Source organism: Staurois parvus, unplaced genomic scaffold (assembly GCF_062004578.1).
Source record: "Staurois parvus isolate SC_StPar_1 unplaced genomic scaffold, SC_StPar_1.0 ptg000415l, whole genome shotgun sequence".
NCBI lineage: Eukaryota > Metazoa > Chordata > Amphibia > Anura > Ranidae > Staurois > Staurois parvus.
This window is the reverse complement of record NW_028318211.1, coordinates 242,862-263,937: the sequence shown is the minus strand read 5'-3', so window position 1 is coordinate 263,937 and position 21,076 is coordinate 242,862. Positions and strand designations below refer to the sequence as shown.

Genomic DNA, 21,076 nt, shown 5'->3' with positions numbered 1-21,076 from the left:
GTTGGGGGGGGGTTAGGGAATAACATGCCTCAACTTTGGTGTTTCACCTCCCCCCAAACCGCAAATGTGAATGAGCCCTTACTATCCTAAGCACCCTATAAGTTTTTCACCTGCGCTTCAGGAGAGGCTGAACCTGGTTCACACATTACTCTGGCACAGGAGACAACATGGCAGAGCACACAATCCCTTTAAATTCCAGTTAAGGTCACTGTCATAGAGAAAACTATGGAAAATGTTAAAGACCCCTCAGTTTAGGCTTGCTTTGAAGGGCAGCGCAGTGGCTTAGTGGTTAGCACTCGAGTCTGTGGTTCAAATCGCAGCCAGAATGCCATCTGCATAGAGTTTGCATGTTCTGCGTGTCCTTGCATGGATTTTCTCCAGGTATTCTGCTTTCCTCCTACACTCCAGAGACATGCCGGTGTGTTAATTGGATCCTGTCTAAATTGGTCCTAGTAGGTGTATGTATGCAGTGGAGTATTTAGGTTTTGTGCTGCCCTAGGCAACACAAAAATCGGCTCCCCCCCCACAGATAGACCCTAACACTGACAAACACTCCCCTCCCCCACGATAAGCGCCTGACATTGACCAACAACACCCCACCCGAGAGAGCCTTCCACTACCACCACCCCATACACACTGGCAACCCCCCCACCCTGGTGAGAAAGAAGACACTCACCTTCACAGCTCCAGACATCCCCGGGAACAAGAGTCAGGCTGTGCATACAACATCATGCAGCCTGAAGCCTCTCTCAGATCCCACCTGGTCCCCATGCTGCGTGTGTCCTTACTTTCATACCTCTTTCCGGGGGGCAGTGCTGCCCCCCTGAAAAATGCTGCTGCCCCCCTGAAAAAATGCCGCCCTGGGCAAATGCCTTGTTTGCCTTGTGGTAAATACACCCCTGTACGTATGTATGTGAAATGCATGGGAACCTTAGATTGTAAGCTTCTTGATGGCAGGGACCAATGTGAATGTACAGTACCATGTAAATTGTCAGTGCTATATAAATGCCATAAAAATTGCCTAAAATATAGCTGTTTCTGGCTTCAGTACTTTGAACTTCTGTCCTGGAACAAGCATGCTACAAATGAAGTCAGAGTGAAATCAGAACAACTAGACTGGAAACCATAGGATCGGTATGACTGTCATGCAATAGACATTCGCAGTAGAAGTCAGGAATGACAGTCCATATAGTTTACCTAGCACAGGTCTCTTTTTTGGGATCAGATATAGACAACCCTGTCACTAACAGAAACTGTCGGCTGATCTGAAAATGGTTGCATTGAGTGACTGTTAGATTGTAAGCTCCAAGGAGCAGGGCCCTCCTACCCAGGGGCAGACTGACAACTCATGGGGCCCCCAGGCAATAGGGGATCATGGGGCCCCTGTGTCCTTGCCCAAACTCAAAAAAGCCTATGAAAAAGGTACCAGGGGCATCTCATGGGGCCCCCTACTGACCCCGGGCCCTCGGGCAGTGCCCGAGTTTCCAAATGGTCAGTCCGCCCCTGCTCCTACCCCTCTTGTATTGAACTGTATTGTCTTCCGTTATATTGTAAAGTGTTGAGCAAACTGTTGGCGCTATATAAATCCTGTATAATAATAATAATAATTTATAAGTGGGGACAATAGTATAACTGTACAGTACCACTATAAAGTTGACCGAAATCAGATTTATTTTTTCACTGCAGATGTGTTAAGTAATGTGTATGTGGAACACTTCTAGGAGTTGATTACCTCTCACCAAGATCACAGTACTTCCCGTGGCAAAATTTGCTTTACTACTCAGAAGGACAGCAACATCTTGTTCCTTGCATGATCTAGGGTGAGTATTTACTTCCTAGCTTGAGATACTGGCTTAAACATTACTCAAGTGTATACATCCTGGAGCCATTTTTGGCTATGTGCATACATGTCTGACACAGATCAGCCCCTGCTACAGCCTCATACTTTATGACTAACCACAAAGATGCAGTCTGATCACTGTGGGAGAGAAGACTAAGAAAAAAATTCTCTCTGTCTACAGCAGACTGGTGACAGCATCTCAACCTAGGCAAAAGTCCCTGGACTGGAGTTCAAGGAATGCTTTTTTGGGATAAAAGGTAGAGCTTTTCTGAAAAATGATACTGTTGCTTTATTTTGTGACATGCCTGGAATGTATTAATGCACACTTGAAAAGTTACAGATAGGTGAAAGTGACAAACCAGCATGACTTTATTTTGGTAATCCAATATGAGTTTTGATAGAGGCATTGTAATTCAGCTAGGCAGCACATCACACAGGCGGCTTAGGGGAGGTCCAGTCAGTTTAGCCATCAGTACAGGAAGCCAGAGGGAGCATTTGGCTGCAGTTCAGGGCTGACCAAGTTTGCACACAGCAGCTGGGCTGGCTCTGCAGTCTGGAGAGAGCTGCTCAGTGTCAACTTCTCAATGTCAGTGTGGACTTGTCAGGATAAGGAGCTCAGTGTGGACTTTTCAGGAGGAACTCAGTGTTGACATATAAGTGTGGACTTATCAGGAGGAGCGCATTGTGGACTTATAAGTGTGGATTTATCAGGAGGGGCTCAGTGTGGACTTATCAAGAGGGGCTCAGGGTGGACTTATCAAGAGGGGCTCAGTGTGGACTTATCAAGAGGAACTCAGTGTTCACTTGTAAGTGTGGATTAATCAGTTGGAGTCTCAGTGTGGACTTAAAAGTTTGGATGCATAAGGAGGAACTCAGTGTGGACCTTCAAGTGTGGATTTAGCAGGTGCAGCTCGGTGTGGACTTATAAATTTGAATCTATGAGGAGTAGCTCAGTGTGGACTTATCAAGAGGAGCTCAGCGTGGTCTTAACAGGAGGGGCTCAGCGTGGACTTATCAGGAGGAGCTCAGTGTGGGCTTACCAGGAGGAGCTCAGCATTCACTTACCAGGAGGAGCTTAGTGTGGACCTATCAGGAGGAGCTCAGTGTGGACTTATCAGGAGGAGCTCAGTGTGGACTTATCAGGAGGGGCTCAGTGTGGACTTGTCAGGATCAGGAGCTTAGTGTGGACTTATCAGGAGGAACTTAGTGTTGACTTGTAAGTGTGGACTTATCAGGAGGAGCTCAGGGTGGACTTATCAAGAGGAGCTCAGCGTGGACTTATTAGGAGGGGCTCAGTGTGGAGTTATCAGGAGGGGCTCAGCGTGGACTTATCAGGAGGAGCTCAGCGTGGACTTGTCGGGATCAGGAGCTTAGTGTGGACTGATCAGGAGGATCTCAGTGTTGACTTTTAAGTGTGGACCTATCAGGAGGAGCTCAGTGTGGACCTATAAGTGTAGACTTATCTAGAGGGGCTCAGTTTGGACTTTTAAGTGTGGATTTATCAGGGAGCTCAGTGTGGACTTGTCAGGATCAGGAGCTTAGTGTGGACTTATCAGAAGGATCTCAGTGTTGACTTATAAGGGTGGACCTATCAGGAGGAGCTCAGTGTGGACCTATAAGTGTAGACGTATCTAGAGGGACTCAGTGTGGACTTTTAAGTGTGGATTTATCAGGGAGCTCAGTGTGCACTTATCAGGAGCGGCTCAGTGTGGACTTATAAGTGTGGACTTATCAGGAGGGGCTCAGTGTGGAATTGTAAGGATCAGGTGTTCAGTTTGGACTTATTACTGTCAACTTAAAAGGTGTGGACTTATTAGGAGCTCAGTGTGAACTCTTCAGTTACATGAGCTAAGGGTGGACTTCCCAGTATCTCTGTGGACTTAACAGTGTCAGGAGCTAAGTGTGGGACTCAGTGTGGACTCATCAGTCGGAACTCAATGTCAGTGTCAATTCATTAGTGTCAGTATGGACTGATCAACATCACTGTTGATTCATCAGTGTGAAATCATCATTGTCAGTGTGGATCGGTCAGTGCCAGTTTAGATTCCTCAGTTCATCAGTGTTCAGTGGATTCATCATTGTCTGTGTGGATTCCTCAGTGTCAGTGTGGTGTGGCCAGTGTTAGGAGTGCAGTGTGGACTTTTCATTTTCAGGAGTTCAATGTGGATTCCTCAGTGTCAGTGTGGTGTGGCCAGTGTTAGGAGTGCAATGTGAACTTTTCATTTTCAGTTCAATGTGGATTTCTCAGTATCAGTGTGGATTTAGCAGTGTCAGGAACTAACCGCAAATTCATCAGTGTCAGCGTGGACTGATCAGTGTCAGGAGTGCAGAACACTATCCAGAAGAAGCAGACAATAGCATCTCTCCATATAGAACAGAAAACTGAACCCAGGATAGGTGGCTCCACTGCAGTCTATGCATGTGACCCCCAGGCATGGAAACAAAGGAAGGATTGTTCTTTCCACCTTTGAGGAAATCTGAATATCTCCATCTGACACTTGGGGAGGAAGCCTTGCACTTAGTGAGATCCAGGGGGTAGAAAAGTGGAGGAGGAGAAGAGAGAAGACAAAGAGGAGCAGAGAAATGGAATGAGAGTCTAGGAAGAGTGGAAGAAATAAAGTGAGTGTAAAGAAGAGAATGGGGATATAAGAAGGTGAAGACTGATGGAAAACAGAAGGTGACATAAAGGGAAAGGATGAATGAGTAGACAGAGAAAGCAGGACTGGAAAGTGTGGGAAAAGTCTGGCATTTTGGAAAGAACTAAAAGAAAAAAAAAAAAGCAAGGTAGTATAAAAGCCAGGAGACTGGGAACAAATCAGAGCTGCGGAGAGGGAGAGAAGGAGGGGGTGCTGTGCTCTAGCTAACCCCCCTAACAGGTCCCCCAGTGTGAGCGGAGAGGAGGAGATGCTGCCAGGACATTCTCCCACTCTGCCCAGCGCTGTCACCAGGAGAGCTCTGCAGGACAGCCGCATCGCTATGTGACTCCACATCCGCAGCGAGACATGGTGAGCGCTCATCCCCTGTGTGTGTCTGCCGGCCATCCATGCCATCTTCTCCCTTCCCAGCACTCTGCCTTCACATCTTCCTTTGTGTCTGTCCTCCTCCAACAATCGCTCTGCTTTCAATTAGCACAACTGCGGTTCCCAGCTCCGAACGCTGCCTTCAGGGAATGGTGTCTTCCCTTCCCATGATCTGCCCTGCCAGGACTGTGTGGGCTTAGGGGGGGATACATGAGATCTGGGCTGGGGTGATGTGCTACAGGTCAACCCCTTCCCCTCCAGGACAGTCACTGCCTGGGCTTAGGGGGGGATGTATGCTAAGCAGACTTCACCTCCGGAGTTTACAGATGGCTGCTGACAGCTGATTGGTTGCTATGGGCTGCATGCATTTTTCTTGTTAGCAGCCTTTTCTTACATGAGCCTGATAAAGGCATGTCTGATAGTAAGCTGCAGTGTCTGGATGTCTTCAGGATCATTGTCTTCACATGTGTGGCATCTGTACATCACTGTCAGTCTACATCAATCCTTCCCCATATTCTATGCCTGGTCCTCCTCCCACACTCAGATCCCTCTCCTCCACTTTACATCTCTCTTCTCTCTGCAGGAAGAAGTCATCCCTCACCCCATCTATCTCTGTCTTCCCTTCTACATCTCTCTGCAGGAAGAATTCATCCCTCTTCCCCTCTATCTCTGTCTCCCCTTCTACATCTCTGTGCAGGAAGAAGTCATCCCTCTTCCCCTCTATCTCTGTTTCCCATTCAACATCTCCGCAGGCAGAAGTCATCCCTCACGCCCTCTATCTCTGTCTCCCCTTCTATATCTCTCTCCAGGAAGAAGTCATCCCTCACCCCCTCTATCTCTGTCTCCCCTTCTACATCTCTCTCCAGGAAGAAGTCATCCCCCACCCCCTCTATCTCTGTCTCCCCTTCCACATCTCCGCAGGAAGAAGTCATCCCTCACCCCCTCTATCTCTGTCTCCCCTTCTACATCGCTCTCCAGGAAGAAGTTATCCCTCTTCCTCTCTATCTCTGTCTCCCCTTCCACATCTCACTCCAGGAAGAAGTTATCCCTCATCCCCTCTATCCCTGTCTCCCCTTCTACATCTTTCTCCAGGAAGAAGTTATCCCTCATCCCCTCTATCTCTGTCTCCTCTTCTACATCTCTCTCCAGGAAGAAGTCATCCCCTCTATCTATGTCTCCCCTTCTACATCTCTCTGCAGGAATAAGTCATCCCTCATCCCCTCTATCTCTGTCTCCCCTTCTACATCTCTCTGCAGGAAGAAGTCATCACTCATCCCCTCTATCTCTGTCTCCCCTTCTACATCTCTCTGCAGGAAGAAGTCATCCCTCATCCCCTCTATCTCTGTCTCCCCTTCTACATCTCTCTCCAGGAAGAAGTTATCGCTCATCCCCTCTATCTCTGTCTCCCCTTCTACATCTCTCTTTCCAGGAAGAAGTCATCCCTCATCCCCTCTATCTCTGTCTCCCCTTCCAGATCTCTCTCTGCAGGAAGAAGTCATCCCTCATCCCCTCTATCTCTGTCTCCCCTTCCACATCTCTTTCCAAATAGAAGTCATCCCTCATCCCCTCTATCTCTGTCTCCCCATCCACATCTCTCTCCAGGAAGAAATCATCCCTCATCCCCTCTATCGCTGTCTCCCCTTCCATATCTCTCCCTGCACGAAGAAGTCATTCCTCATCCCTTCTATCTCTGTCTCCCCATCCACATCTCTCTCCAGGAAGAAGTAATCTCTAATCCCCTCTATCTCTGTCTCCCAATCCACATCTCTCTCCAAGAAGAAGTCATCCCTCACCCCCTCTATCTCTGTCTCCCCTTCCACATCTCTTTCCAAAAAGAAGTCATCCCTCATTCCCTCTATCTCTGTCCCCCCTTCCATATCTTTCCCTGCAGGAAGACGTCATTCCTCATCCCCTCTATCTCTGTCTCCCCATCCACATCTCTCTCCAGGACGAAGTTAGCTCTCATCCCCTCTATCTCTGTCTCCCCATCCACATCTCTCTCCAGGAAGAAGTCATCCCTCATCCCCTCTATCTCTGTCTCCCCTTCCATATCTCACTCCAGGAAGAAGTCATCTCTCATCCTCTCTATCTCTGTCTCCCCTTCCACATTTCTCTCCAGGAATAAGTTATCCCTCATCCCCTCTATCCCTGTCTCTCTTCCACATCTCTCTCCAGGAAGAAGCCATCCTTCATCCCCTCTATCTCTCTCTCCCTTCCACATCTCTCTCCAGGAAGAAGTCATCCCTCTTCCCCTCTATCTCTGTCTCCCCTTCCACATCTCCGCAGGCAGAAGTCATCCCTCATCCCCTCTATCTCTGTCTCCCTTTCCACATCTCTCTCTGCAAGAAGAAGTAATCCCTCATCCCCTCTATCTCTGTCTCCTCTTCCACATCTCTCTCTGTAGGACAAAGTCATCCCTCATCCCCTCTATCTCTGTCTCCCCATCCACATCTCTCTCCAGGAAGAAATCATCCCTCATCCCCTCTATCGCTGTCTCCCCTTGTGCTGTTCTCCTCATATTTGTTATTTAACTGTGCATTGTATTACCAATTCTTATTTCACCATGTTGTTTCTATGTCTTGATCTGTTGCTGCCATCTGCTGGCCAGAATTTGCATGCTGCATGCCTTTGTTATAGCTAGTAAGTGTTTTCTCTGCTGGGTGTGGTTTTAGGCAAGCCTTGGTTCTGGTCACTTCCTGCAGCCATTTTATCTGCTGTATAGCTGTGTGACAGGACATTCAATACCCTGGGCTTGTGAAGGCATCAGTTTTTGACCAGCAGTTAGCCTCAGGAAAGATTATAACAGGACAGCATGAATACCTCTACTACCTTACAGTATTGTATCACTGTTTGTCGCTGTATTTTGGACCAAATAAACCCACGCTGATTTCATTCCTGTGTATACGTTTGGATCCGTCTAACCTGAACATCTGCCGGTCCGGTCTGCTCCACTGCTTGGATACGAAGGTAGGAAGTTACACAGCCATTATCAGTTATACCTTCATTCGCCTTCATGTGGGGACAGAACAGTCAAAAACTGCCTTAAAGTCCATACCCCGCTACAGATTCCCTCAGAGTCCAGTACCACACTCAGGAATCTCCCTAGCAACAGGCCCACTTGCAGCAAATCTGCCCGGTTACAGTGCATGTTCCACAAGCCTATGCGGAAGCACTGCACATACGCAGTATCTATACTCTCGCCTGGAAGTCCTCCACAACTCGCCAAGCCACTCTTTACATCCTATATTAACCTTTGCTCGCATAATAGAAGTACTGTTTATGCACGCTCCTTACATTGTTGTGGCCGCGCCAAAACCCCGCAATTCACTCTAAGCATATTAGAAATTTTATCAAAGTGCCCTATCGGAGCTGTGCTGCGATTTTCAGCGCCCAATTCAAAAGTTCATTTTCTTAAAGAGACAGCGCACCTTAAGTCAAAATGGCCGAAAAGGACTTTGCACAGTTCCCCAGTGATGAACTAAAGCAAATGCAACCTGATGCTGATCATTATGAAGGGCAGGGAACAGAATCCACACTTCCAGCAGAACAAGTCGTGCGACCAAGACGCTCTCTCAAACCGACAGTAAAGGTCATTGAAAATTATCACACCACGAAAGATGAGCTATGTGATAACCTGGAGGAGCAATGGGAACGAGTTTCCTCCCTCATGTCCGGACTTAAATCCTCCTCAGGTGATGCCACAAGCTTACAAGTTGCCATCGGGCGGCTGGACACAGCTCAAGAAAGATACAAGAGACTGTCCACAAGGTATATAACCTTTCTAAAAGACTCTAATATCGATGAAGCCCTATCAGAACTAAGCAAGGCAGAATCAATAGACAGACAAAGAGACGTCATGGTGCTGGATGTTAAAAGTAAAGCGGAACTCCGTATCTCGCACTTGCAAGAAGCTAGATCACACAGATCAAATTCATCTAAACATTCCTCTCGGTCATACAGATCATCGTGCTCAAGAAGCTCAGCCTTGAGCGACAGATTACTAGAGGCCCGCATAAACGCAGAGCAATCCAAAGCGAGACGCTCCTTCACAGAAAAAGAAGCTCTTGCAAGAGCAGAGGCCAAGAGAGTGGAAGCAGAGGCAGAGGCCAAGAGGGCGGAAGCAGAGGCAGAGGCCAAGAGGCAGAGGGCAGAGGCAGAAGCAGAGGCCAAGAGGGCAGAAGCAGAGGCTCGAATAAAGATTTTCGAATCAGAGATGCAGGAGGAAATTGCATTAGCTAAAGTAAGACTACTTGAGCAAGCATTGAGCCAAGGTCTTGATCCAGTCTGCTCGCTACCACAGGAGATAGATGATCCAGTTGATCGCACCAGTGACTATGTACTGAATCGGGTATCTGCGCCACCCCCAGTTTGCAGTACCGTCCAAGCCGACAACACTGAAACCTCCAAGTCAGCTCTACCTGCGGTACCAGTGCCACCCACAGCACCCGAGCAACCTAATAACCGTTACCCGGAAGTGCCCTCTCAAGGACGGTTGTTACAGAAAGATCGCTATCAGGCGTTTTCTGGCCTACCTCCACAGCTCAAGCAGCAGTCATCACAATATACAGAGGCTAAACGAAAGCTTAACCCTGCAGCTACATCATTCTACCCGGAAGCATCTCACCCCTTCACGCCAGGCAGTCAATACGCCCCAGGGGCATCACAAGTCGTCATGGCAACAAGCAGTGAGAAATCAGATATGTCTGAGTTTGCCAGGTTTATGGTGAGCAGAGAGCTAATCAACACCAGTCTCTCAAAATTTGATGACCGTGCAGAGAGCTACAGAGCTTGGAAGGCAACCTTCAAGGCCGCCATCGCTAACCTCAACCTAACCGCAGAGCAGGAGTTTGACCTCTTGATCAAATGGCTGGGCCCAGGCTCCACAAATCGTGTCAAGAGCCTCAGAACTGTTTATGTGGGACAAGCAGAAGCAGGTCTTGCTGTCGCCTGGCAGAGACTCGAATGTACCTTCGGCAGTGCAGAAGCAATAGAGAAGGCCCTATTCAAGAGACTGCAGAACGTTCCAAGGATCAATCTCAAGGATGTCCAGAAGCTTCAGGATTTAAGTGATCTGCTCATGGAACTGGAGCTTGCCAAGGGTGACCCTCGTCTGTCTGGGTTTTGTTACCTGGATACAGCTCATGGAGTGAACCCAATTGTCGTGAAGCTACCATACAGTCTGCAAGAAAAGTGGGCGGCATCAGTCTCAAGGTACAAAAGAGAGCATGACATCACCTTTCCCCCATTTATTCACTTCTGTAGGTTTATCGATGAACAGTCCCAGATGAGGAATGACCCCAGCCTCGACTTCCTGGAGTTCAATACTACAGCTTCAGCAACATCATCATCAAGGTATGAAACCATCATGCATAAACACAGAGACTTCAAGAGCAGCGTGAGTGGTAGAAAGACTAACCTACCATCTCCTGCAGTACCCACGGGTAAACAGTACACCACCTCATCAGGAGATAAGACCTTCAATCGTGAATGTCCCATTCATAAAAAACCACACTCTCTGAACAAATGTAGAGGGTTTAGATCCAAAACCATACTGGAGCGCAAGAAAATCCTCACCGAGCTCGGGGTATGTTTCAGATGCTGCGCTTCATTGGAACACATGACTAAGGACTGTAAATCTGTCATCAAGTGTGAGGAGTGTCATAGTGAAAGACATGCCTCAGCTATGCACCCAATCCCACTCTCCAGAGATTCACCCACTGCCATCACCACCAGTCCTGCTCCAAGTCATGGCGGGGAGCTCCAAAATTACGTTAATGCAGCGACTGCTGTTTCCTGCTCATGCTTGGATGTATGTGGGGAGGGCCAGTGTGAGAAATGTTGTGCCCGAATATGCCTAATCAAGGTCTACCCAGAGGGACTACCAGAAAAGGCAGTAAAAATGTATGCCATCATTGATGACCAAAGCAACCGGTCCCTAGCAGGTCCTAAATTCTTTGAAGCCTTTGGAATAAAGGGACCATCCGAACCCTATACCTTAAACACCTGCTCGGGCCGCATAGAGACTAGCGGCAGAAGGGCACAAGGATTCATCGCTTCTCCTGTCAGTGGGGATACGGAAATACCCTTACCGACGCTGATCGAATGCGATCAAATACCCAACCATAGGGATGAGATTCCTACCCCAGAAGCTGCATTTCACCAACCTCACCTAAGGCACCTAGCCAACGTTATCCCACCTATGGACATCAACGCCGAGATTCTACTCCTGCTCGGCAGAGACAATCTAAGGGTACACAAGGTGCGTCAACAGTGTAATGGTCCTGACTATGCGCCATATGCCCAGAGACTGGACTTGGGATGGGTAATCATAGGAAATTTATGCTTAGATCAACCAGAAATCGACTCCTTTAAAACGTACGTGCGTGCAGATGGACGCACAACTTGCATTAAGCCGTGTCCTCATCACTATGAGGTGAAAGAGAAGTCTCCAGGCCTCGTACAACTACCTGACGTCATTACTCCCCTCTTTGCCGACAACTTGGGGAGATCAGTCTTTCATACAACCAAGGACGACGATAAAGTAGCCTTGTCAGTAGAGGACAGAGAATTTGTCGAGATAATGGACAGTGAGTTCTTTAAAGACGAAACCAATCACTGGGTTTCTCCATTACCCTTCCGAGCTACCAGGGTAAGACTCCCGAACAACCGGGAACAAGCTCTGTCTAGATTTAACTCTCTTCAGCGTACCATGAACAGCAAGCCTGAAATGAGAGAACACATCGTTGCCTTTATGGATAAAATATTCCGTAACAATCATGCAGAACCAGCTCCATCCTTAAGGAAGAACGACAAGTGCTGCTACTTGCCTTCATTCGGAGTATATCATGCCACTAGACCTATGTCTGTAGGTTCCTTTACTAACTCTACTTGGCTTACAGGTCAGGAGTTTCTGCTAAGACAGGCGGACGAATGTGTACAGGAAGTTTTCAGCATCCAGGATCCGGATAATGATCCAAAAATCCGCGCTGAAGTTAGTGTATTGGTCACTGGAACAAAGCAAACCTCCAGCCTCGGTAGCCAGCGCTTTGAACGTTTCTCCAGTTGGATGAGACTCGTCAGGACTATCGCAAGGTTAGTGCACATTGCAAAATGTTATCACAATACTCACAAAGATAAGGATTGTCATGGTTGGCACGTCTGCCATAAACCCTTCTCTGCGGAGAACATCTCTCATAGTGAGTCCCTCATAATACGTCACGTCCAACAAGAGGAATTCAATGTAGAATGGAAGTGCTTATACAACAAACAGCAGATTCCAATAAAAAGCCCTCTTGCCAACTTAAATCCAGTTATTGACAGTTTTGGCTTGCTCAGAGTTGGTGGTCGTTTGAATCAAGCCCACCTAAGAGTTGCAGAACAAAATCCTCTCATCATTCCCAGCAAACACCATATCACCGTCTTGCTGATCCGACACTACCACAAAAAGACTGAACACCAGGGCAGGCAAATCACTGAGGGCAAGTTACGGTCTGCTGGCCTTTGGATTATAGGTATGAAAAGACGTGTGGCCCAAGTACTGCATGACTGTGTTCACTGTCGCAAAGCTAGAGGAAAACAACTACACCAACAAATGGCTGATTTGCCTGCGGACAGACTATGTACAGAGCCGCCTTTCACCTACGTTGGCCTAGACGTCTTCGGGCCATGGATGGTGTCCGCACGCAGGACCCGTGGCGGTCACGCAAACAGTAAGCGTTGGGCTGTACTATTTACTTGCATGAGTGTGCGAGCCGTTCACTTAGAGGTCATAGAATCCATGGACACATCCAGCCTTATTAATGCCTTAAGACGGTTCTTCGCAATCAGAGGACCAGTGAAACAGTTGAGGTCTGACCGTGGAAGCAACTTCATTGGAGCCTGTAGAGAACTGAACATAGACACCAAATCCATTCAAGATCACTTGGCGGAAAAGGGTTGCACCTGGATTTTCAATCCTCCTCATAGTTCCCACATGGGGGGCTCCTGGGAGAGAATGATCGGGATCTCACGCAACATCTTGAATTCTATGTTGATGGATGTAAACTCTTCAAGACTCACACATGAGACTCTAGTCACCCTTCTCGCTGAAGTTTCAGCCATCATCAATTCTAGACCCCTCGTGCCAGTATCTATGGATCCTGAAACACCAGCTGTACTGACTCCAGCTATCCTACTTACCCAAAAAACTGAGATTACGCTAATACCTAGTGGAGAATTTACTCATGCGAATATCTACCAAAAACACTGGAAACGTGTACAATACCTAGCTGATTACTTCTGGAACAGGTTGCGAAAGGAGTATCTCAAAATTCTTCAAGGAAGAAGAAAGTGGCAACACCACAAACCAAACCTAAAAGAAGGTGACCTCGTGTTGATGAAGGAGCAACATACCGTACGGATTGACTGGCCTATGGGACTAATTACAAAGGTTCTTCCTAGCAAGGATGGCAAGGTTCGTAAAGTGGAGTTGAAGATCTTCAGAAAGGGTGAGCTTAAAATATTCGCAAGGCCAATTAATGAACTCATTTTGATACTACCCATTGAGAACATTCCTGCTGGGTGAACTCTACTGAACTTGAACTTTGTGGTTCTTCTCTATTCCAACTCGGAATCTACTATATTGTTATGTTTATTGCATTCTAACATGTTCTTTCTTACAGGTTGTTTTATATTTTATGGACATTCGTCATAGTGAAATCCCTTATGGAATTTCAGACGGGGAGTGTGCTGTTCTCCTCATATTTGTTATTTAACTGTGCATTGTATTACCAATTCTTATTTCACCATGTTGTTTCTATGTCTTGATCTGTTGCTGCCATCTGCTGGCCAGAATTTGCATGCTGCATGCCTTTGTTATAGCTAGTAAGTGTTTTCTCTGCTGGGTGTGGTTTTAGGCAAGCCTTGGTTCTGGTCACTTCCTGCAGCCATTTTATCTGCTGTATAGCTGTGTGACAGGACATTCAATACCCTGGGCTTGTGAAGGCATCAGTTTTTGACCAGCAGTTAGCCTCAGGAAAGATTATAACAGGACAGCATGAATACCTCTACTACCTTACAGTATTGTATCACTGTTTGTCGCTGTATTTTGGACCAAATAAACCCACGCTGATTTCATTCCTGTGTATACGTTTGGATCCGTCTAACCTGAACATCTGCCGGTCCGGTCTGCTCCACTGCTTGGATACGAAGGTAGGAAGTTACACAGCCATTATCAGTTATACCTTCATTCGCCTTCATGTGGGGACAGAACACCCCTTCCATATCTCTCCCTGCACGAAGAAGTCATTCCTCATCCCTTCTATCTCTGTCTCCCCATCCACATCTCTCTCCAGGAAGAAGTCATCTCTAATCCCCTCTATCTCTGTCTCCCAATCCACATCTCTCTCCAAGAAGAAGTCATCCCTCACCCCCTCTATCTCTGTCTCCCATTCCACATCTCTTTCCAAAAAGAAGTCATCCCTCATTCCCTCTATCTCTGTCCCCCCTTCCATATCTTTCCCTACAGGAAGACGTCATTCCTCATCCCCTCTATCTCTGTCTCCCCATCCACATCTCTCTTCAGGAAGAAGTTAGCTCTCATCCCCTCTATCTCTGTCTCCCCATCCACATCTCTCTCCAGGAAGAAGTCATCCCTCATCCCCTCTATCTCTGTCTCCCCTTCCACATCTCACTCCAGGAAGAAGTCATCTCTCATCCTCTCTATCTCTGTCTCCCCTTCCACATTTCTCTCCAGGAATAAGTTATCCCTCATCCCCTCTATCCCTGTCTCTCTTCCACATCTCTCTCCAGGAAGAAGCCATCCTTCATCCCCTCTATCTCTCTCTCCCTTCCACATCTCTCTCCAGGAAGAAGTCATCCCTCTTCCCCTCTATCTCTGTCTCCCCTTCCACATCTCCGCAGGCAGAAGTCATCCCTCATCCCCTCTATCTCTGTCTCCCTTTCCACATCTCTCTCTGCAAGAAGAAGTAATCCCTCATCCCCTCTATCTCTGTCTCCTCTTCCACATCTCTCTCTGTAGGACAAAGTCATCCCTCATCCCCTCTATCTCTGTCTCCCCTTCTACATCTCTCTCTGCAGGAAGAAGTCATCCCTCATCCCCTCTATTTCTGTCTCCCCTTCTATATCTCTCTCCAGGAAGAAGTCATCCCTCATCCCCTCTATCTCTGTTTCCCCTTCCATATCTCTCTCCAGGAAGAAGTCATCCCTCATCCCCTCTATCTCTGTCTCCCCTTCTACATCTCTCTCCAGGAAGAAGTCATCCCTCATCCCCTCTATCTCTGTCTCCCCTTCCACATCTCCACAGGCAGAAGTCATCCCTCATCCCCTCTATATCTGTCTCATCTTCCACATCTCTGCAGGCAGAAGTGATCCCTCATCCCCTTTATCTCTGTCTCCCCTTCTACATCTCTCTCCAGGAAGAAGTCATCCCTCATCCCCTCTATTTCTGTCTCCCCTTCTATATCTCTCTCCAGGAAGAAATCATCCCTCATCCCCTCTATCTCTGTTTCCCCTTCCATATCTCTCTCCAGGAAGAAGTCATCCCTCATCCCCTCTATCTCTGTCTCCCCTTCCACATCTCACTCCAGGAAGAAGTCATCCCTCTTCCCCTCTATCTCTGTCTCCCCTTCCACATCTCCGCAGGAAGAAGTCATCCCTCACCCCCTCTATCTCTGTCCACCCTTCTACATCTCTCTCCAGGAAGAAGTCATCCCCCACCCCTTCTATCTCTGTCTCCCCTTCCACATCTCCGCAGGAAGAAGTCATCCCTCACCCCCTCTATCTCTGTCTCCCCTTCTACATCTCTCTCCAGGAAGAAGTTATCCCTCATCCTCTCTATCCCTGTCTCCCCTTCTACATCTCTCTCCAGGAAGAAGTCATCCCTCACCCCCTCTATCTATGTCTCCCCTTCTACATCTCTCTGCAGGAATAAGTCATCCCTCATCCCCTCTATCTCTGTCTCCCCTTCTACATCTCTCTGCAGTAAGAAGTCATCCCTTATCCCCTCTATCTCTGTCTCCCCTTCTACATCTCTCCGCAGGAAGAAGTCATCACTCATCCCCTCTATCTCTGTCTCCCCTTCTACATCTCTCTGCAGAAAGAAGTCATCCCTCATCCCCTCTATCTCTGTCTCCCCTTCTACATCTCTCTCCAGGAAGAAGTTATCGTTCATCCCCTCTATCTCTGTCTCCCCTTCTACATCTCTCTCTCCAGGAAGAAGTCATCCCTCATCCCCTCTATCTCTGTCTCCCCTTCCACATCTCACTCCAGGAAGAAATCATCCCTCATCCCCTCTATCTCTGTCTCCCCTTCCAGATCTCTCTCTGCAGGAAGAAGTCATCCCTCATCCCCTCTATCTCTGTCTCCCCTTCCACATCTCTTTCCAAAAAGAAGTCATCCCTCATCCGCTCTATCTCTGTCTCCCCATCCACATCTCTCTCCAAGAAGAAGTCATCCCTCACCCCCTCTATCTCTGTCTCCCCTTCCACATCTCTTTCCAAAAAGAAGTCATCCCTCATTCCCTCTATCTCTGTCCCCCCTTCCATATCTTTCCCTGCAGGAAGATGTCATTCCTCATCCCCTCTATCTCTGTCTCCCCATCCACATCTCTCTCCAGGAAGAAGTTAGCTCTCATCCCCTCTATCTCTGTCTCCCCATCCACATCTCTCTCCAGGAAGAAGTCATCCCTCATCCCCTCTATCTCTGTCTCCCCTTCCACGTCTCACTCCAGGAAGAAGTCATCCCTCATCCTCTCTGTCTCTGTCTCCCCTTCCACATTTCTCTCCAAGAATAAGTTATCCCTCATCCCCTCTATCCCTGTCTCCCTTCCACATCTCTCTCCAGGAAGAAGCCATCCCTCTTCCCCTCTATCTCTGTCTCCCCTTCCACATCTCCGCAGGCAGAAGTCATCCCTCATCCCCTCTATCTCTGTCTCCCCTTCCACATCTCTCTCTGCAGGAAGAAGTCATCCCTCATCCCCTCTATCTCTGTCTCCCCTCCCACATATCTCTCTACAAGAAGAAGTCATCCTTCATCACCTCTATCTCTGTCTCCCCTTCTACATCTCTCTCCGGGAAGAAGTCATCCCTCATCACCTCTATCTCTGTCTCCCCTTCCACATCTCTGTCCAGGAAGAAGTCATCCCTCATCCCCTCTATCTCTGTCTCCCCTTCCACATCTCTCTTCAGGAAGAAGTCATCCCTCATCTCCTCTATCTCTGTCTTCTCTTCCACATCTCTCTCTCCAGGAAGAAGTCATCCCTCATCCCCTCTATCTCCGTCTCCCCTTCCACATCTCTCTCCAGGAAGAAGTCATCCCTGATCCCCTCTATCTCTGTCTACCCTTCTACATTTCTCTCTCCAGGAAGAAGACATCCCTCAACCCCTCTATCTGTGTCTCCCCCAGGGGTGGACTGACAACGCATGGGGCCCCTGGGCAATCGGGGATCATGGGGCCTCTGTGTTCTCACACACACTCAAACCACACCCAAAAAATCATATGAAAGGTACCAGGGGCATCTCATGGGGCCCCCTACTGACCCCGAGCCCTCGGGCAGTGCCCGAGTACCCAAATGGTCAGTCCGCCCCTGATCTCCCCTCCCATATCTCTTTCTCCAGGAAGAAGTCATCCCCTCATCCCCTCTATCTCTGTCTCCTCTTCTACATCTCTGCAGGAAGAAGTCATCCCCTCTATCTCTGTCTCCTCTTCCACATATCTCTCTCCAGGAAGAAGTTACCCCCACATCCCCTCTATCTCTGTCTCCCATTGTACATCTCTCCAGGAAGAAGTCATCCCCTCTATCTCTGTCTCCCCTTCTACATCTCTCTCTCCAGGAATAAGTTATCCCTCATTCCTTCTGTCTCTGACTCCCCTTCCAAATCTCTCTCTCCAGGAAGAAGTCATCTCCTCTATCTCTATCTCCCCTTCTACATCTCTGCAGGAAGAAGTAATCCCTTCATCCCCTCTATCTCTGTCTCCGCTTCTACATCTCTCTCCAGGAAGAAGTGGTCTCCACCCCCACCCACCCATTTTTCCCCTCTGTGATGTCCTCTTTCTCTTCTCTATGTCTCTTCTCCATCTCTTTCATTTTCATTTTCTCCTATCTCTGTCTTTTTCTCCCTCTCTGTTTCTGCAGGAAGAAGTGATCTGCTTCTCTCTCACCCCTCTCTGTTTCCTCTCTCTATGTCTCCATTTTCTCTCTCCCTTCGCCCTGCAGGAAGAAGTAATCTCATTACTTTCTCTCTCTCTCTCTCTCTCTCTCTCTCTCTCTCTCTCTCTACCTATGTTTCTCTTTCCTCTCCCATTATCTACTCTCTCCCCACTGTCTCTGTCTTTTCTCCCTCTCCAATCCCCTCTGTCTTATCACTCTCTGTCTCTTCTCTCTATGTCTCATTTTTCTCTCTCTCATTTTGCCCTGCAGGAAGAAGTAATCTTCTCTCTCTCTCTCCCCCCATCTCTCTACCTATGTATCCTCTCTCTCCCGCCCCCTGCAAGTGTGATTTCCTCTCTCTTCCTTCTGCCTCCATTTTCCATCCCTTTCTCTGTTTTTTCTCTCCTCTCTGTCTCCATTTCTCTTTCTTCTCTGTCTCTGTGTGCTCTCTCTCCCTGCTTCCTATCTCCTTCTTCTGTTCTCTCTCTGTAATCTCCTCTATCTCTGTCTCCTTTGCCTCTGCTTTTCTCTTTCCTCTCTCTACATCTCTCTCTCTCTATCTCCTCTCTGTTCTCCATCTTTCACTCTGTTTGTCCTCTATCTCTCTCTGTATGTCTCCTCTCTCTATTTCTCTCTCTGTCCCCCACCACCCACAGGAACAAGTGATCTCCTCTCTGTCCCTTTTTCTCTCTTTCTCCTCTCACTCTCTCCTCTTTCTGTATCTCTTCTCACTCTATGCCTCCTCTCACTCTTTCCTCCCCTCTCTGCAGGAAATGTGATCTCCCCTCTTTTCTCTCTGCCTCATCTCTCTCTCCCTTTTTTTGTCACTCTCTCTGTTGTTCTTTCTTTCACTATTTCTCTGTGTCTTCTCTCTCTCTCCCTCTGTCACCCCCCGCCCCTCCTTTTTCTCTCCTCTCAATCTCTCTCCTCTTTTTCTATCTCCTCTCTCTTGCTGTTTCTTCTATCTCTCTCCCCATTCTCTTTGCAGGAAGAAATGACCTCCTGTGTATGTCTCTCTCTCTTGCTCTCTGTCTGTCTCTTTCTCCCTTTGTCTCTCTCGCTCTACAGGAAGAAGTGATCTCCTGTCTCTGTCTTTCTCTGTCTCACTCTCTGCCTGTCTCTTTCTCCCTCTGTCTCTCTCGCTCTACAGGAATAAGTGATCTCCTGTCTATGTCTCTCTCTCTCTCTCTGTCTCTTGCTCTCTGTCTCCTTCTCCCTTTGTCTCTTTTGCTCTACAGGAAGAAGTGATCTCCTGTCTCTGTCTTTCTCTGTCTCACTCTCTGTCTGTCTCCTCCCTCTGTCTCTCTCGCTCTACAGGAAGAAGTGATATCCTGTCTCTGTCTGTCTCTCTCTTTCTCCCTCTGTCTCTCTACAGGAAGAAGTGATCTCCCGTCTCTCTCTTTCTCCCTCTATCTCTCTCTCTTTACAGGAAGAGGTGATCTCCTGTCTCCGTCTCTCCCTATCTTGCTCTCTGTCTCTCTCTTTCTCCCTCTGTCTCTCTCTTTTTACAGGAAGAAGTGATCTCCTGTCTCTCCCTGTCTTACTCTCTGTCTGTCTCTCTTTCTCCCTCTGTCTCTCTCTCTCTTTGCAGGAAGAAGTGATCTCCTGCCTGTCTCTCTTTATGCCTCTCTCTTTCTCCCGCTGTCTCTCTCTCTCCTGCCTCTCTCTATCTCTCTCTTTCTCCAGCTGTCTCTCTACAGGGAGAAGTGATCTCCTCTCTCTCTCTCTCTCTCTCTCTCTCTCTCTCTCTCTCTCTCTCCCTCTGTCTCTCTCTCTTTACAGGAAGAAGTGATCTCCTGTATCTGTCACTCTTTCTCTCTCTGTCTGTCTCTCTTTCTCTCACTGTCTCTCTCTCTACAGGAAGAAGTGATCTCCTGTCTCTGTCTCTGTCTCTCTTTCTCCTTCTCTCTCTCTCTCTTTACAGGAAGAAGTGATCTCCTGTTTCTGTCTCTCTCTCTCTCTCTCTATGTCTTTCTTTCTCCCACTGTCTCTCTCTCTACAGGAAGAGGTGATCTCCTGTCTCTGTCTCTATCTCTGTCTCTCTCGTTCTCCTTCTGTCTCTCTCTCTCTTTACAGGAAGAAGTGATCTCCTGTTTCTGTCACTCTCTCTCTCTCTCTCTCTCTCTCTCTCTCTCTCTATGTCTTTCTTTCTCCCACTGTCTCTCTCTCTACAGGAAGAAGTGATCTCCTGTCTCTGTCTCTCTCTTTCTCCCACTATCTCTCTCTCTACAGGAAGAAGTGATCTCCTGTCTCTGTCTCTCTCTCTCTCTTTCTCCCTCTGTCTCTCTCTCTACAGGAAGAAGTGATCTGTCTCGGTCTTTCTCTGTCTCGCTCTCTGTCTGTCTCTCTCTTTCTCCGTCTGTCTCTCTCTCTCTACAGGAAGAAGTGATCTCATACATTTAATGATTTGCAGCTGGTGTTATGGCTGAGAAAGGACACACACAGACAGACAGACATACATACATACATGCTGAATACTTAGAAAAATGGCAAGTACAAGGTACACTGCTTTGTGTTTCTCATTCCTAAAGCAGAACTCTACCAAGGTAGTTTCTGTGTGGTTGTCAAGCAAAACAGACATATAGGTTCAGGTAAGACATATCTGATATAGTATACAGGTGAAACTCGAAAAATTAGAATATCATGTAAAAGTTCATTTATTTCAGTAATGCAACTTAAAAGGTGAAACTAATATATGAGATAGACTCATTACATGCAAAGCAAGATAGTTTAAGCCGTGATTTGTCATAATTGTGATGATTATGGCTTACAGCTCATGATAACCCCAAATCCACAATCTCATAAAATTAGAATATTATATGCAATCAATAAAACAAGGATTGTACATAGAACAATATCGGACCTCTGAAAAGTATAAGCATGCATATGTACTCAGTACTTGGTTTGGGCCCCTTTTGCAGCAATTACTGCCTCAATGTGGTGTGGCATGGAAGCTATCAGCCTGTGGCACTGCTGAGGTGTTATGGAAGACCAGGATGCTTCAATAGCGGCTTCAGCTCTTCTGCATTGTTTGGTCTCGTGTCTCTCATCTTTCTCTTGGCAATGCCC

The 21,076-nt window shown here is 47.7% G+C and overlaps 1 protein-coding gene across 2 annotated transcripts in view; it reads left to right on the top strand.

Annotated features, from left to right (window-relative positions):
* The first annotated feature begins 2,365 nt into the window (after positions 1-2,365).
* ARHGEF40 (Rho guanine nucleotide exchange factor 40) overlaps positions 2,366-21,076 on the top strand; it is a 130,803-nt gene continuing 112,092 nt past the window's right edge. Inside the window, exon 1 of one of the 2 annotated variants that reach the window (XM_089687007.1) lies at positions 2,366-4,845. In XM_089687007.1, coding sequence (XP_089543133.1) covers positions 4,843-4,845 — 3 coding nt within the window. In that variant the 5' untranslated portion in view covers positions 2,366-4,842. The remainder of the gene's footprint in view (positions 4,846-21,076) is intronic. The other variant, XM_089687005.1, reaches the window with a different exon arrangement.